General features: G+C 37.4%; 1 protein-coding gene across 2 annotated transcripts; it reads left to right on the top strand.

The window, feature by feature from the left end:
• Positions 1-10343: 10343 nt before the first annotated feature.
• On the top strand, positions 10344-17018 carry LOC111369858 (kinesin-like protein KIN-14I). Of its 2 annotated transcripts, XM_022991554.1 has the most exons (20): positions 10344-10827; positions 11321-11487; positions 11583-11726; positions 11909-12145; positions 12240-12308; positions 12607-12675; positions 12900-12977; positions 13096-13227; positions 13336-13417; positions 13565-13660; positions 13750-13923; positions 14016-14122; positions 14210-14388; positions 14575-14736; positions 14822-15075; positions 15165-15328; positions 15430-15579; positions 15799-16083; positions 16192-16283; positions 16625-17018. In XM_022991554.1, exons 1-20 carry the CDS (start codon positions 10707-10709, stop codon positions 16746-16748), a joined length of 2886 nt encoding a protein of 961 aa, XP_022847322.1. In that variant the 5' UTR covers positions 10344-10706; the 3' UTR covers positions 16749-17018. The 2 variants fall into 2 exon arrangements, with proteins under 2 accessions (XP_022847322.1, XP_022847321.1); XM_022991553.1 differs by having other exon boundaries at positions 15799-16283.
• Positions 17019-17191: the final 173 nt, after the last annotated feature.

The raw sequence follows: 17191 nt of genomic DNA, 5'->3' as shown, positions 1-17191 counted from the left end.
GCCCCTATCTCAACCACATCGGAATGTCCACCACCACACACTCCAATCTGCTAGACACTCGTCCGAAGTGGTTCCGAAGTGATCTCCCCAATGTCAACGACCTGCTATAACACTGTGAGACATAGGCGATCCTGCTGAACTGATCTAAGCGCCCTCGCCCCTGAGGCCGAGGCGAAGTGCATTTCGGGGACCTCTGTTAGAAGATCCGCCGTCAATTTTAGAAGGAGATCTTTGTCAAGATCATTTTTGCCCCTAAGGTTTAAATTGATTTGACATCTCCATGAGATTAGTTGATGTGACTTATCAACTTTATGTCAACTCAACTCGGGAGAAGCAATTACCCGCCCACTTTACAGACGCGGCTGATTGACGCCTATGAACAGACATCTCATACCTTTAAATGTATACACGTGCCCTACATCCAACGGTTCATCCCACTTATAAATACCCAAGGGTTGGCAAGAAGTAAAGGTAATGAAATTCTTAATACATAGCACTCCATAGCAAGTGTGTATATTTTCTCCTCCCCCTTATTATTTTGCACAACCCCTGGGTACTGTTCTGATCACCTGAACCTGACTTAACCGTCGGAGTGTATACAGCCGCTACCACCCCCGCTGGTCCCGGCCGTGTGCGTCTGACCGTGCGTTGATTGTGTGTAAGGAGGAATACGTGGAGTAGCTCTCGATTGGCCACGTGGAAGGTCCAATTTTCGAGGTCAACAGATTGGCGCCGTCTATGGGAAGCACTTCCCGTTCAAAGTTCTGCATTCTCCACCAGAGAAGTCACCGAAAAATTAGCAACTAACCTTGAAAAGGGCACGTTCTTGAAAAAAAACAAAGTCGAGTTATAATTCAAGTTCTCACCACTCTTGAAAAAGGAGATAGGATGAGTTATAGTCATGAAGATGACAACCCCATGAGAGAGGCCTCTGAAGAGGAGGTGCTCCATAACAATGTTACTCACTAGAGACCCCATCACCGGCGTCGCCAAGGTGAAAGAATAGCCATGCTCACTGAAGGAATGACTCAAATAGCTGCGGGCATGAGAGACATCGTAGCTCAGAACATGGCGATGCATGAACTTCTCATGCAAGCCCGAGGTAACTAGGGCTCTCAAATGCCCTAAGGATCTTACCCAGTGCAGGAAGCCCCAGCATCTCGTTCCCAATGCCACACCAGTCAGCACAGAGAACGCCCCGTCGAAAGAGAAGTGGGCGCCGAAGCCACATCTTATGTACAAGGGAACCAGCCATCAGAACCACATTTGGGGGACAATTTCCCTCAAGAATATGAGGAACAGGGGTCAGTAAGCATATTCGACCGGATAGGGGAGGATCCTAGCGATAGGGTCCGCCTAGGGAGAAGATCAGTTCGACCAGATCAGGAACAAGAACAGACTCCTCCTCCTCCTAGAAATAGGAGGGACAGGAGGAACCTAGTCGATTGGGGGAGTCGAGGAGAAGTACCTCCACCTCCCCAGAACATGCAAGATGATGAAGGGTCAGATGGGCCCTGTCGGTCTTATGAGATTGACGATGATGATGATAACCTCCCTTTCTCAAGGGAGATCCGAAGCTTCCCAATGCTAGCAAATTTCATGCCCCATAAGATCCCCAAGTATGAAGGAAAGGGGGACTCGGAGAAGCACCTCACCAAGTATATGACACAAATGAGTCTCAGGGGAGCCTCGCCTACTTTGAAATAAATAGCCTTCCATTTAACACTAGGCGGAGCCGTTGAAGTGTGGTACATCAGGCTTCCTCCCCTAAGCATTAGAAGTTGGCCAGATTTGAAGAAGGCATTCTTGAATCAGTACCTCTCGCGAAGAGAATAAGAGGTCCCAGTGCAACGCCTGCAAGACATGAGGCAGGCCCCTGGAGAGACGCTGAAAAGCTATCTCGCCAGATTTACGGACGAAATCACATACTGCGAACAGGTCACTGACAGAGAAACCCTTTCAGCCCTGAAAAGCGGCCTCAACATGAACACCTTGTTCTGGAGGTACGTGAGCAGCAAGAATCCTTCCACCTATGACGAACTCATGGAAACGATGAGAGTTGAAATCGTGAGTGAAGAAATGATTGATCATCGAAACCGTGCCGCCCAAGGACTCCCTCCGCCTCAGAGGCAGGTAGGCCGAGGACTCGCAGCACGCCTTGTTACTCAGCAATGGACTCAAGCAGGACACACAATAGCTCCCACTTTCGGACAGGCACTGGCTTTCGCCACACTAAATACATTGACGGTATTGGCATATGAAAATGCTCCTGGTGAAGCGGGTTCATCTGGAAGAAATGATAGCAAGAAAAAGAAGAAGAAGCGATCAAACAGGCCTTTGGAAGGGGCCAGGTTTTGCACTTTCCATCAACTCTATGGGCATGACACCCAACTGTCACCTTGGAAATACGCAACAGCTGTCAAATCATTTAACGTCAAATGCCCGCCTCAGGTCGATCTCCTCAATCAACTTTACAAAGTTTAGACGCACCTGACACGGAGTCCCCTGTGGGTCATCGCTTCGGTCGCTGCATTTCCTTCTAAGCTTTACAAAGTTTTAGCCATCTCCCAACGCGTCGTCCCCTGTAGGTCAGCGCACCAGTGGCAGATGAGCTCCTCACTCAACTTTACAAAGTTTAGACGCACCTGAGGCGAGTCCACTGTAAGTCATCGCCTCGATCGCTGCGTTGACCTTCTTCTTACGCATCATCCAGTCTTGCAGCACTTCGATTTCACATGAGTAATTGTTTTCCTTAAGCAGTAGCGAAGCTGCACAGCATCTGCCTAGGATCATCGCTTATGCGAATGCAAAAGCTCGGCCCACAAACTCCCACAAGTCACGGTCCACGTACCGAGGCATACACATTCAGTCGGGAAGGCATGTCCACCCATGATATAAATATTCATACCTGGACTTGGGTGGACCATTGTTACTCCCCTATCTGAACCACCTCGAAATGTCCACCACCACACACTCCAATCTACTAGACACCCTCCCGAAATGGTTCCGAAGTGATCTCCCCAATGTCAACGACTTGCTATCACACTGCGAGACATAGGCGATCATGCTGAACTAACTGAAGCGCCCTTTCCCTTGATGCTGAGGCGAAGTGCACTCCGGGGACCTCTGTCAGAAGATCCGCCGTCAATTTCAAAAGGAGATCTTTGCCAAGATCCTTTCTACCCCTAAGGTTTAAATTGATTTGACGTCTCCATGAGGCTAGTTGATGTGTCAACTCAACTCGGGAGAAGCAATTACCCGCCCACTCTATAGATGCGGCTGATTGACGCCTATGAGCAGACACCTTATACCATCAGATGTATACACGTGCCCCACATTCAACGATTCATCCCACCTATAAATACCCAAGGGTTTGCAAGAGGCAAATGTAATGAAACTCTTATTACATAGCACTCCATAGCAAGCATATATATTTTCTCCTCCCCCTTATTATTTTGCACAATCCCTGGATACTGTTCCGACCACCTGAACCTGACTTGACCGTCGGAGTGTATACGTCCGCCACCACCCTCGCTGGTCCTGGCCGTGTGCGTTTGACCGTGCGTTGATTGTGCACAAGGAGGAGTACGTGGAGTAGCTCTCGGTTGGCCACGTGGAAGGTCCAATTTTCGAGGTCAACAACTTGAATATTATGAAAAGAGAATTTGAAATGAAAGGATTTGTCGAAGATGAAATAGAATAACAAATATTTTTTTTCCATTACTAATAGTCTAAGACATAGGATTCAAATGACATGGATTATTGCGAATTAACTTTTGGTCAAATTTTAATTATAGTCATAAAAATGGGACTCACAACTATTATTAATTTTTCAATCAAACATTTTTACCAACTTTTATTAAATTTTACTAAATATGCATTGAAAATTTGGTGATGAATGGTAAAAGAAACCAGATTAATATTTCATTTGCTATCTTCATGCTTCACATAATCATTCGTATAAACTTGATAGACTTGTTGCAGTTGTCATTACATTTCTCATGGGATTATGTCGGTATAGGTCCAAAAGTGACTTGAGAATGTCGAATTCTTCATCGATCTCTCCATTTACAAACCCAAATACATCCCTTGAATACTAAGGGGTTGTTTGAACCCCCCCCCCCCCTTCTCTCTCTGAAAATTCATTTTCAATTATACGTTCTTAAAAAAATAATATTACACGTAACTCGATTTAAAAAAAAAAAAAAATTAACCAGACATTATTCAAAAATGCATTTTTATCTTGAAATGGGCTCATACAAGGGCTAAATCATTAAATGTCATGTGCACTCGGAATAAAGTTGGCTACAAGTAAAGATGTCTTCACGAGTTGAATTAGATTATGTATCAACGCAATTTACCGTACATGTTTCACAACCACCCATTTATCAAATTTTGAAATGTCAAATTTTCGATAGAAATACATTCCACTTGCACCTGAAATGATGTATTGAAAATGATAGTAAAAAAATTGTTTTATTTTGGTCTTTAATAGTTATTTTTCTTGAGCAGTAACAAATTGATAAAGACTTTTCAACTTTTTCGCAAAATAAATTACCATCATATTATTTTTGTCTAATAATAATATTTAATTTGTACTGCACAATCGAAGTCTTTTAAAAAAGTAAATACTAAAATTTCATCATCGAAGTTTGCCATAACTTTTATTTCTTTTTCTTCATATTTTTATCATTATTATTTTAAAAAAAAAGAATTAAAGATCACCATGGCAGTTGAAAATTGACAAATTACACCAAAAAAATTTCTTTATTGGGGATATTTTTATTAAGAATAACGTACTTCGACTCGAAGAAAGCAAAATGTTTGGTAAAAAGCTTCATACTTAGAACAGAAGCCCAAAGCCTTGTTGTGTCGTTTGGTGTGGTTAATATTTTTTATCATCAGAAACATTGACAACAAATTGAAGGTCGACGTTTTCAACAATAAATCATTTCTTGAAAATGATGCATTGCCTACTTTCACTATCATGGGTGGTACATTTTGTCAATTTTCACTTGTAAATGTGGATAATATTGTTTGTCGATAAGGACAAAATAGTTATACAATGAAATATTGATATATACGCATTTGAAATATATTTAGGATTTATTTGATAAGACTTTAAAAAGTTAAAAATTGCTTTAAAAATTAAGAAATTATTTCTAAATGTGATTGAATAATTTTTTGGGAGTACTTTGTAAAACTAGAACTTTTAGAGAAAACTATCCTAGGGCAACTTTTTTATAAAATTCTTCTACAAGATGTAGCAGTCGTACTAAATGGGCTTTTACTAACATTTAATTGTGACTCGTGAATCATCAAATCCATAATAGCATAGAGTATTTGAAGATGAAATATGGGTTAGGTTTGATATATGTGGAAATTACAAGATTTCAATTCATAAATCATAGGTTATGTTTATTAATTCAAAAATTAGATTTTATATATATACTAATTATAACAATTCAAAAATCTATTCATCCACCGTGAAGGTGATATACACACAGCCACCACCGGAGGCAAGCGCCCGCATGACGCCTTTGACATGACCACACACAACTAGCAGCATTTTGGTTCTGGTGATGGCGATTGTGAATTTGATATGTTGGTCGTGTTTGGGTGGCGGTGGCGACGATTTGTTGATCTAGTGGTGGCGGTGGTGAGCTTGTTGGATTTTGTTAGTGGCGATGGCGATGGTGGTTTTATTGGTGGAGGTGGTGGTTTATCCCTACAAGTGAAAACATGATGGTTTACAAGAAATATTCAGGGTTGGATTTGATTTTTTGGTGGTGTTTGAGTGGGGGTAAATCTGCGTGGTTTTTGTGATGGTGGTGGATTTGACGATTGCGGTGGCCAGTGGGGTGGTGGTACAAGTGGTTGATGGGGGTGAGGCATTGATTTTGGTTGTTAGAGTAGTGGTGGCAGCTTCCATATTTTAGCCGTGGCAGGACGGTCGGCGATGGTGATCATGGCTGTAGTTACGGTGGTGATAGTGAGATATTGGTGGCGATAGGTCAGTGAGGGTGGCGTAGGGATGTCAACGAGTCGAGCCCGAGCCTAAAACTTTCGGCTTGAGCTCGGCTCGATTAAAATGATTGAACTTTTTTACGAGCCCGAGCCGAGCTGAGCTTTTGCTCGACCAAAAAATTTCAGCTCAACTCGAGCTTTCGGTTCGAGCTTTTTCGAGCCGAGACAGCTCTTTTTTTTCTTGTTTCGCTGCCTTGAAAGGCAGCAAATGCTACCTCTTTTTTCGTTTGTTTTTTTTAATTAAAGGCTCGAGGGCCGGTTTGGGCTCGGCCCGTGTCCCCAAAATAGGGGCTCGGTTGCTCCGAGCTACAAGTCGGGCCACGGGCCACACGAGCCGTCGAGTCTTTTTGACGCCCCTAGGGTGGCGATGGTTTTGGCGTGATGATATGGTGATGTTTTTTATGCGATGTGTTAATTTGTTTGAGACGATGATATTGTTGTTAGGAAGTAGTGGTGGTGGTTATGGCGATGACGATGGTGGTGGTGGTGCTGGAGGTAGTGGTGAGATGGTGGTGATAAATATTGGTGGTAGTCACAAATTATTAGGTTGATTCTGATCATTAAATTGGTTAATTTGCGATCAATAAATAATATGTGATCAATGAAAAAGATAAATTGTGATAAAAAAATATTAATTTTTGATTGTATAATAAGTTGTAACTTGTACTCGATAAATAAACTGTGACCTATAATTTTTTTATTTGTGACTGATAAACAAATTATGACCTATAAAATTTTTTAATTGTGACTGCAAAATAATTTGTGATATATAAAAAATTCTGATTTGTGATCGAAAAATAAAATGTGACTAACTAAATCGTTAATTTGTGATCAAATTAAATCATAAATAATTTTTAATAAATATCTAATTTTTGAAATTTAAAACCTCTATTCTTAATTTTGAAATGGATGATACTTAACTTCTTTTTTATGAATTTTTTTCCTTAGTATATGCGCATTTGAAATATATTTAGGGTCTGTTTGATAAGACTTTTGAAAAGTTAAAAATTGTTTTAAAATTTAAGAAATTATTTTTTAATGTGATGAGATAATTTTTTGAAAATACTTTGTTATTCGTATAACTAGGATTTTTAGAGAAACTATTTTAAGGTAACTTTTTTTATAAAGTTCTTCTACAAGATGTAGAGTCCTACTAAATGGGCTTTACCAACATTTTAATTGTGATGCGTGAATCATTCAACCCATAGCTTGAAGATGAAAGATGGGTTTGGTTTGGAAATTTTTATTATCTTTTTATCTTAAAACATTTTAATAATAGATGAGGGACTAAGTTATAATTTAATTAAGTTTGTACATTAGGTTATTGTTTCAAGAGCAGCATAGACAACATTTATGATTTTGTAGCTTTCGATTGTTGAATAAACTAATTTTAAGATTTTTTCTCTCAATTCCTTGTCAATAATTCAGAATTCTTTGATAAAGTGATGGGATCTTGATTTCACGAATTCTCTAATACTCTAAGATATTACGAATTTTTAAGGGTCTTCGTTCTCCTCGACAGTTCTACTTCATCAGTACTCTTAGTTGAATCACACAAGTAACTTTTAATTGATATAAGAAATTAATTTTTGCATAAGGTGCACGACCAAATAAATTATCGAGATTATTTTTTTTTACGAGTTCACGAATTTAGGCTATTTAGCAGTGGCCAAATAGATACAATTCTAATTGCATTTATTGTGAATAACTATCATTTCTTCTTGAATTCGTTAAAAATTATCTCGAACTAACTTTAAGTTGCAAATTAAAAAAGAAACTTCCAAGTGTTGCTATGTCAATATTCAAACATTTATTGTTACGTGAACACAAGCCATTGAAGGTAAAGGCAGATTAAAATTTAAACAAGTGGTACGTCTTGGAGACTAAGCAAAAGAAACTTAGTCTAGACAAACAAATATTTCTGATGAAAGCAAAGAGTGATCTTTAAATAAGGCAAAAGAGTAGTGGTTAGGGAATAGTCTTTCCATGACTTTATCTTGTATAAAATGTTTCGTTAGATAAACCATGGCTCAAGATGTGTCCTATGGTGTCTTCTATACAAGAGAAATACGTTAAATGACATGTTAGATATGCAATTTAGATGTATGTGAAGAACCAATTTGATCTTCTTCTTTTTCTTCTTATGCCCGGTGAGGCACAGAGGAAGAAGAGATTTTCTATTTTTGTTCGTGGTGAATTGGAACCTTTTAGGTATTGACAATTGGATTGGAGGAAGGCAACAAAAATATTATTAATATATATTTATTTTTAATTAATAATTCGATATTTTGGACTCAGTCATTATGTTGTTTTTGTTTGACAGACTGAGAGGCTCGACTCAAAGGAATCGGTGGAGAACTTAAGGGTAAATTTGTCAAAGCATTCACATGAGAGTTTCTTAAGTTGTGGGCCATAACCCATTACCATAAGCAAGTCTCCAAATTCAAATGTATATATTATTAATTTGAAATTAAACAAATAGTGCTTGACAAAACTAGTGAAGTCCATATTGAATAATGAAATATGAGGACAAACCCCTTACACCAACCAAATGCATCTTCGTATTTTGAATTCTATTTGAATTTGAAATGGGAGGGATTGTCTAGTTTGTCTAATATTTGTGTATAGTTACTCACCTTGGCTTCATATAGATCAAGTTAATCAAAGTTTGAAAACAATTGATCCTTGTAAGATCCTCGAAAAAGATATTACTTTTTATATGGATGGTCAATCTCGACAAACCAACACGTGGAATGATGCTTAGAATGCAACTGTAATATCCAGCTCGGTTTATAAGCAAACACAGTTGGCATAATTATCTTGTTACTATATAATATGATTTGATATTTGCGAAATATTTTCCAATTATATCATGCCATTGATGAATGTTTTCCATAAAGATTAATTAGATGTATCGTGAATGTTTTCCGTAAAGACTAATTTACACGTACCAATGAAAATTTACCAGAGGCAAGCATTTGATATATTTAAAATCTCATTTGTATGTAAATCAAGTAATTATTCATTAGTTAAAAAATTAACGCGGTTCCTTTTTATGCCATAATTATATCCTTTTAAAAACTAAAATAAATGAAGCAATTGTACTTATAAAAAGTTAATGAGTGTTGATTTTTTACTTAAATATGACATAATACAATAGCTTAACAAATTAGTGACTGCATTATAAAGTTTAGACAACTATAATGACCAATCAAAACTCAAACTGGTAATTCATGAAGAATTGCATTTTTAGCTTTGCTTAAAAGTAACCAAGTTTTTTCCCCAAATATATTCGAATATGATTTTTCTTTCTTAGAGAAGTTAATTGTTTTGATAGTGCGTACACACTACTATTGATTCAACCTTATGTCATTATCGTGCTTAACACAGAGATGAATTTAAGAAAAGTACTTTAATGAATTTTATACTATGATTTTATAAACTAAATGTGGTGTATTGAGGGTTAAAAATCAGAACTGATTAGGATATATATATATATATATATATATTTCCCCTTTTTGACAAGAGGTCCATTTCAATGTACCGACTCTAATTTAAGGGGTTGTTTGACAAAGTTTTTTAATTAAAAAATTATGCAATTATGATAAAAGCGAGAAAGTGCGCGATTGAAAAGTTGTGATCCAATAATATTTGTGTTTAAACTTAATTATTGACTTTGAGATTATTTTTAACAATTTCTTAATCCATCTTATATTGGATAGTAAAAATACTTTCACATTGTATTTGGCGTAGAAAACTTAAATAATACTGAACAATATTAATTATTAAACTTTTGTTCATTATAAGCCGATTCTACGAGTTCTCTTCCTCTTGGTTGTCCCATTTAAAGGAATTTGAGATGTCCTGTTATTTCTAATATTGTCGAAGAAAAATATCGTATTGTATCCAAAATTAACGACTTAGTTGTGAATTTATCTGTGTGCAGTTATTGAATTCGACGATTTAAATGCTTGTAAAAGATTGATTTTCTTAGAAGAAATTAAAGGGAAGAAAATGCATAATTAAAGAAATTTTTACACTATCAAAAAGAAAAGAAGAAGAAGCAGTGTTTCCTCCAAAAAAAATGACTAGGAAAAAAAAAAAAAGGGAGAAGATATTCGATTTCCCATTTCCCGCTTTAGCAGGTTGTACATGACAAATCAGAGATTGAACACCAAGGAATAATAAATGGAAAGTACAACCTGAACCGTTAGTCCCCGAGCCTGGAGGTTCGGAGCGAGGCTCGGAATCATGTGGCTTAGGAGTTAGACTGCAGACAGATTCAAAAAGTAGCCTCTACTTATATACTCAGCAGCAGTAAGCATAGAAGAAACCTTTTTTTGCACCGAGAGACTGCGTGAGTGTGTGTGATAGAGAGAGAAAAGTGAAGAAGATTTCAATGAGCATGGCCAATGCTGAACTGTAGTGTTGAAGAGAGAGAGAAAAAGGGTGTATTCTCTGTGTATCTATATGATTATATGTATATATATTGTTATCATTTCTGTCAGAACTGATCTTAAAACCCTAAGCTCCCTCTGGTTTAGGTTCTAAAAACCGCAAATGATACTTTTTGATAGTCATATGTATGATGTTTTGTAATTGTTTTGGTTTCTACGGAGAATTTTCGTGTATGGTGGAGGGTTAAAATTCGATTTTAAGAGAATTATTTAGTGATCGCCATGGCGGCAGTTGAAGATGCCTTTTCATTTTCTGCGGCGTCAGTAGTGGAGGCTGTTCTGCAACAGCACGGAAATGGTTCCCGAGATCTCGATTTAGACGCTCGAAGAGCTGAGGAGACTGGTAATATAATCACCCTTTTCCGGCTGATTTTATAATTCTTATTTGTATTTTAAAATTTTTGTTCTAAACTTCATTTTTTGTGGATATTTTTTATTTGGGAATTAAATTCGTTTTCTGATAAATGGCTGCTAAGTCGGTTTTGGCATTTGATGATTTAAAGAATTTGATTAGGCACAATGCTCTATATCAATTTTATTGGTAGTTAAAAGCTGGAATTCAAATTAACAGTTTTGCTCCCCTTTTCCGATTTTAAATCTGTAATTTAATCATTTTTTAATCTATCAAATGGTGTGTGGGTTGAGTTTATGATTAATCTGACTTTTCATCGTCTGACCAAGTTCAATTGCAATTAATATATTCGCTTCTCTAAGAGGCATTTCTAGGAGGATTCAAAATTTACAACTTTTGATAATCTTCTCAGTTTTTTATTTTATTTTATTTTTTGGATTCTTGGAATAAAAGTTGAGTAACGAGTCTATTTCTGATTTTGTAGCCATGAGAAGATATGAAGCTGCAGCGTGGTTGAGAAAAATGGTAGGAGTTGTAGGCGCAAAAGACTTACCTGCTGAACCTTCGGAGGAAGAATTTCGGCTTGGCTTGAGAAGCGGGATTATCCTATGTAATGTAGTCAACAAAATTCAGCCTGGAGCTGTACAAAAGGTTAATCCAGTTGTTCTTTTCTCTCCCTTCAACATTGGCTGTTAAGTTTCTTCTTTACTCTTTAATCTCGATTGACCTTGATCAATCTATTTCAGGTTGTAGAAGGTCCCAGCGACGCCGCTCTTATACCTGATGGTGCTGCATTATCTGCTTATCAATACTTTGAGAATGTGAGAAATTTTCTTGTAGCCATACAAGAGTTGGGAATTCCTACATTTGAGGCCTCTGATCTCGAACAAGTAAGAGTAGCTGTTGGGAGAAATAATTAATGCATGGATTCTTTGTGTAGTTCATTGCAATCTATAAATTAGGAGTCAAAATGCAAGTTTACTGAATTACACACCAGTTTTATACTTGGGAATTGTATTGTTAACGCTGCCTCATTGTGGAACTGTGCCAGACTAACATTGAAATTTTTCAGGGAGGGAAATCTTCGAGGATCATAAATTCCGTGTTGGCACTAAAATCCTACTGTGAGCATAAACAAGCAGGAGGTATTGGGGTCTGGAAATTTGGTGGAAATGTGAAAACCACCGTATCTGGAAAACAATTTGTTCGCAAGAATTCTGAGCCATTCACCAGTTCTCTGTCAAGGACGATGTCAACAAACGAGAAATCTTTGAATGCTGTATGCCCTGATTTGGAATCTAACAGAATGGTAAGTATATTGTACTGACCGATGTAGAATTTCTCTCTTCGTCACCCTTGGACCATAGATTCATACATTGAATTATTTGCCTTCTATTTTGCAGTCTACTTCTTCCTTAAGCACTCTTGTTCGTGCAATTTTGTTAGATAAGAAGCCCGAAGAAGTTCCAAATGTAAGTGTGGATAAGCCCAATACCAATTTATGAGTTGCAAATCAAATAAATATGTGCCACCATTGTGATCCTTCACCAAGCATCTTTGACTAGAAATCAAAATGTATTAAAATCCTAAAATTTCTTGTTACTTCTAATACACAATAGCAGTGCTTTTACATAAAGACTTCAAAAATAACTCTTTTTCTATTGTGAATACTAGTGCATATATTTTAGCGTTAATACTTACTTTCAGCACTAATCAATGATGTTGTCTAATGCATTTGATTCCGAACTGCGACACTTCTGCCTGTTACAGCTTGTAGAGTCTGTACTAAGTAAGGTTGTTGAGGAGTTTGAGCATCGCATTGCAAGCCGAATTGAATTGGTATGTTATTCTTTCCAGTCACAGCACAGATTCTCTTGTACTTGAGAACAATAAGTACACTCTCCTCCAGAACTGGTCCAAGTATCTTTTTCTCCAGAACTGGTCCAAGTATCTTTTTCAACAATTTATAATTTCTTTTAACAATGCTACATCAGGAATATTATTGTTATTGCTTCCAGAAAACTCACATGGTTTGTGTCTTGTTGCATGCTTGTGTCTGCCAGAGAAAAGCAATTCCAAATGATTTGAATGTTTCCCATGGGAGCAAATCTGTATTGAAACCTTCTTCATTCAACGTGAAGGTAGTTTGTTTGTATGACATACAAAGAAGAATGTGCTCTTATTTTAAGAAAGTGATTTCTCTAGATGTATATTTCTTGTACTTGACACTTTGTATTTTTTTACAATTAATCAAATAAGATCGAAAATAAGAAGGGCCCGTTCCTGAAGAAAGATGATGTAACTCATAAGAACTACATTCCTGATGAAGAATCTGAAAGAAGATTAGTGAAGCAACAAATGATAGCGGACCAACAACAAAAAGATATCAAGGTAACAACCGAGAAACTAGAACCCTCCCCTTCAGCTTTAACAAATCCATTCTCTCCTTTTGGGAGGATTAAAACTGGGGAAGAAACATGAATAATTTATCTGCACTAGGTATTGAAGCAAACTCTTTCTACTACAAAAGCTGGTATGCAGTTCATGCAAATGAAGTTCCATGAAGAAATTCATAACATTGGTAAGATTTTGAATCTTTCTGGTTGTATACATCTGATTTTATTCTGTTACTATCATAGTCTCTGCCTAGTAGATAAATTTCTATTGTCCTTTTCTTGGGGTTCCTTTTTTCTCCTCCAATCATACTTCTAGTTAATTTCCTTTGTAGGCCACCATATTCATGGACTTGCTCATGCTGCTTCTGGATACCATAAAGTTCTTGAGGAGAACCGCAAGCTCTATAATCAAGTCCAGGATCTAAAGGGTACATAATTGTGCCTGTAAAGTCTTTTCAATTAGTTGTCTTGTATTTGAGTTCTCAATGAAAGTAATGTTAAATATTTCTTCTACCAGGAAACATTAGAGTTTACTGTCGTGTAAGACCATTCCTTCCAGGGCAATCGAATTACTTCAGCACTGTGGATCACATTGAAGAAGGAAATATTACGATAAGTACTCCAGCAAAGAATGGAAAAGGATACAAATCCTTCACTTTTAACAAAGTATTTGGGCCTTCTGCTACTCAAGGTCTGTAGGCCATCAATTTAGTAAGTCTCATTGGCTAATTGTCCAAGAATTTCATGACATGGGTTTTAACTTCTTCTTCTTCTCCATGTTAGAGGAAGTTTTTGCGGATACTCAACCGTTGATTCGATCAGTTCTTGATGGTTACAACGTGTGCATATTTGCTTATGGTCAGACAGGATCAGGAAAAACTTACACCATGGTACGATAAAGAATATATATATCAGTTAAATTATGACATGTTTTCATTTGTGTTAAAAAATGTTGATTATCTTATATTATTTTCCAGACAGGACCTAGGGATCTTAACGAGCACACTCAAGGAGTAAATTACAGGGCCTTAAGTGATTTGTTCCTCCTCGCATGGCAAAGAAAGGATATGTTCCGCTATGATGTGTCTGTCCAGATGATTGAGATATACAATGAGCAAGTTAGAGATCTCCTTGTTACTGATGGCTTGAACAAAAGATATCCTTTCAATTGCTATTATCCTACGTCATCTTATGAATAATAGAAGTTAATACCCACTTCTTGCTAAGGCAGCAAAATTTCATGTGATTTCCTCATTGTATGATACAGTAATTTTTCAGATTGTAAATTTTGTAACTACATTTCAAAGCTCTATACTCTTATGTATTCTTTAATTATATTCACGTTAGAAATTCGTAATAGCTCTCAGTCAGGATACAGTGTACCAAATGCAAGCTTGGTTCACGTCTCTTCAACAGCTGATGTGATTGACCTTATGAACCTCGGACAAAGGAATCGTGCAGTGGGTGCAACAGCCCTAAATGACCGTAGTAGTCGCTCTCACAGGTGAACAAGTGTGGTAACTGTAATATTTGATTTTTTTATTTTTTTTTCATTACGCTGACTTATATATATTTATTTATTCTGGCAGTTGCTTAACCGTTCATGTCCAAGGAAGAGACCTGACCTCTGGAGCCACTCTTCGAGGTTGCATGCATCTAGTTGATCTGGCCGGAAGTGAAAGGGTTGACAAATCTGAAGTGACGGGAGATAGACTAAAAGAGGCACAGCACATTAATAAATCTCTCTCTGCCTTGGGTGATGTGATCTCCTCTCTTGCCCAAAAGAATTCACATGTACCATATAGAAACAGTAAACTCACACAACTACTCCAAGACTCACTTGGTAAGGATAAACAGAATATCAAGCTTTTTCTTTGGATTTTCTTGTTCTTGTCTTCTATATCTTAATAATGGTTCGATGATTCCTTTTAGGTGGACAAGCAAAGACACTTATGTTCGTTCATATAAGCCCGGAGCCTGATGCTGTAGGAGAAACAATTAGCACACTCAAATTTGCTGAGCGTGTTGCTACAGTTGAACTTGGTGCTGCTCGAGTAAATAAGGATTCTACAGATGTTAAAGAGCTGAAAGAAGAGGTCCATATTCTAATCTTTGCTTTCAATCCTTATAAGCTTCTCTGTTGGGCTTTCGGATATTAGATCATAGTTAAGTTGCTTAAGTTACGGTATCTCGATAGATTGCAAATCTGAAGGCTGCGTTAGCAAGGAAAGGAGAACCAGTATCCACGCAGCAATCATCTTTTCAATCTAATATACAAGCTAGAAATGTGGGAATGGAGTCTCCTAGTGGCCTCAGGAAACCAATGGAAGATGTAGGGAACATAGAGGTAAATGTACTTACTGTGTTATGGGCATTGGCTTTTGCTATTGGTCAAGATTTGTATGTTCTTCTTTATCACCAAGGTTCAATGTAGAGCATATATTATTTTTTATGTTCATTCAACTATGCTTCTAGAGTTAAGTTCAACGTGTCCTTAAAAAGTATAAATTCTGTTCTGATCTTCAAAAATCTCAATTTTATAGTTTTGCCTCTGCTCATATCACAGGTCCAAAGCAATTCTACACCGAGGCAAAAGAGGCAAAGCTTTGATCTTGACGAGCTACTCGGGAATTCTTCTCCCTGGCCGCCAGTCAGCAGTCCTTGTCAAAAATTCGGGGAATATGACAAAGAGACCGGCACAGGTGAATGGGTCGACAAGGTCATGGTGAACAAGCAAGAGACCCTCCATGAAGTTGGAAACCCTGCAGAGTTCCGGGGAGCAGGCAACATATCTGATGTCTTTTATCAGCAATTTGTTTCCGATTCTTCCAAGTTATACCCCGAAAAATCGGTAAACCTATTTCCATCAAGTAATCAGTTTGATATTGCTCCATCTGATGATTTGGATGAGCTTGATGCTGGAACCAGCGACTCATCCGAACCAGATTTGCTATGGCAGTTCAACCATTCCAAGCTTGGCAACTTCACCAATGGCATTGCACCAAAGATCCAAAAACCAGATTCAAAACAAGCCAAAAGCCCAGAACTGAGGTAATGAAGTGAAAGTTCCTTTCTAGTTGCTGTGTTGAAGACCTAAAATTCATATATATGTTGGCTTTCTTATATGTTAAGCTTTTACTTGAGGTGATTTAATGTGGTATCAAAATAAGCAAAGTTCCAGGGTTCGAGTTTCAATGCAAACCCTTCATGAAAATTGTGTATGCAAGGGAAGAGGACTGTTGAAGGCTAAATTGAAATAAATAAGCACGTCTCCACTTTACTAGCTTAAACTTTTAGACGAGATGATTAAATGCTGTATATTTAATCCATGTCAGGTATCTATGGTTCAAGGAAAAAAAACTAATTATCATTTGGTTGACTACTTGTGGCAGGTCTATGATTACAAGAATGGGGCCTTCGCCATCTCGAAAAGTGGCAAATAGGGCTGGTCATACTCCTCAGAGGATCGGAAGGCCGACTGCTGAAGTGAAACGAAAAACCGGAAACAGAAAGTAGGAATCTGTTGAGGGCTGTGCCAAGGCCATCTTACAAATCTTTTATTTTTTTTTATCTCATAGAGGATGTGAAAGAGAGGTTATATGTAGATTTTTTTCATTCTTTTCTGTGTTTTTTTTCAGAGTCATCTTTCATTTATATCCAATGGAGCAACTCCTGTTGCGTGTATTGATATCATTTTATAATTCTATTTTTCTGTTTTTGTTGGAAACTTATAAACTTGTAGATTCTATTACTCGATTGAAGTGTTCAAGCTCTTTGTTGTTCTAATTCATGATCATTGTAAAGAATATGATTTTATCCTTGAAAAAATTTGTATTGCATAAAAGTAAACTCAAATGGCGTTACTTCCTGCTATTTTTGCCTTCAACAGGACGTCTCAACCAAATTTATAAGAACAAGATTAGGCATCGACCCGAAAAACGGAGAGAGTTGAAACCAAG

The sequence above is a fragment of the Olea europaea genome, chromosome 20 (assembly GCF_002742605.1).
Source record: "Olea europaea var. sylvestris chromosome 20, O_europaea_v1, whole genome shotgun sequence".
Taxonomy (NCBI): Eukaryota; Viridiplantae; Streptophyta; class Magnoliopsida; order Lamiales; family Oleaceae; genus Olea; species Olea europaea.
Note: the sequence above shows the minus strand (reverse complement) of the source record. Positions and strands in the feature narration are given on the sequence as shown.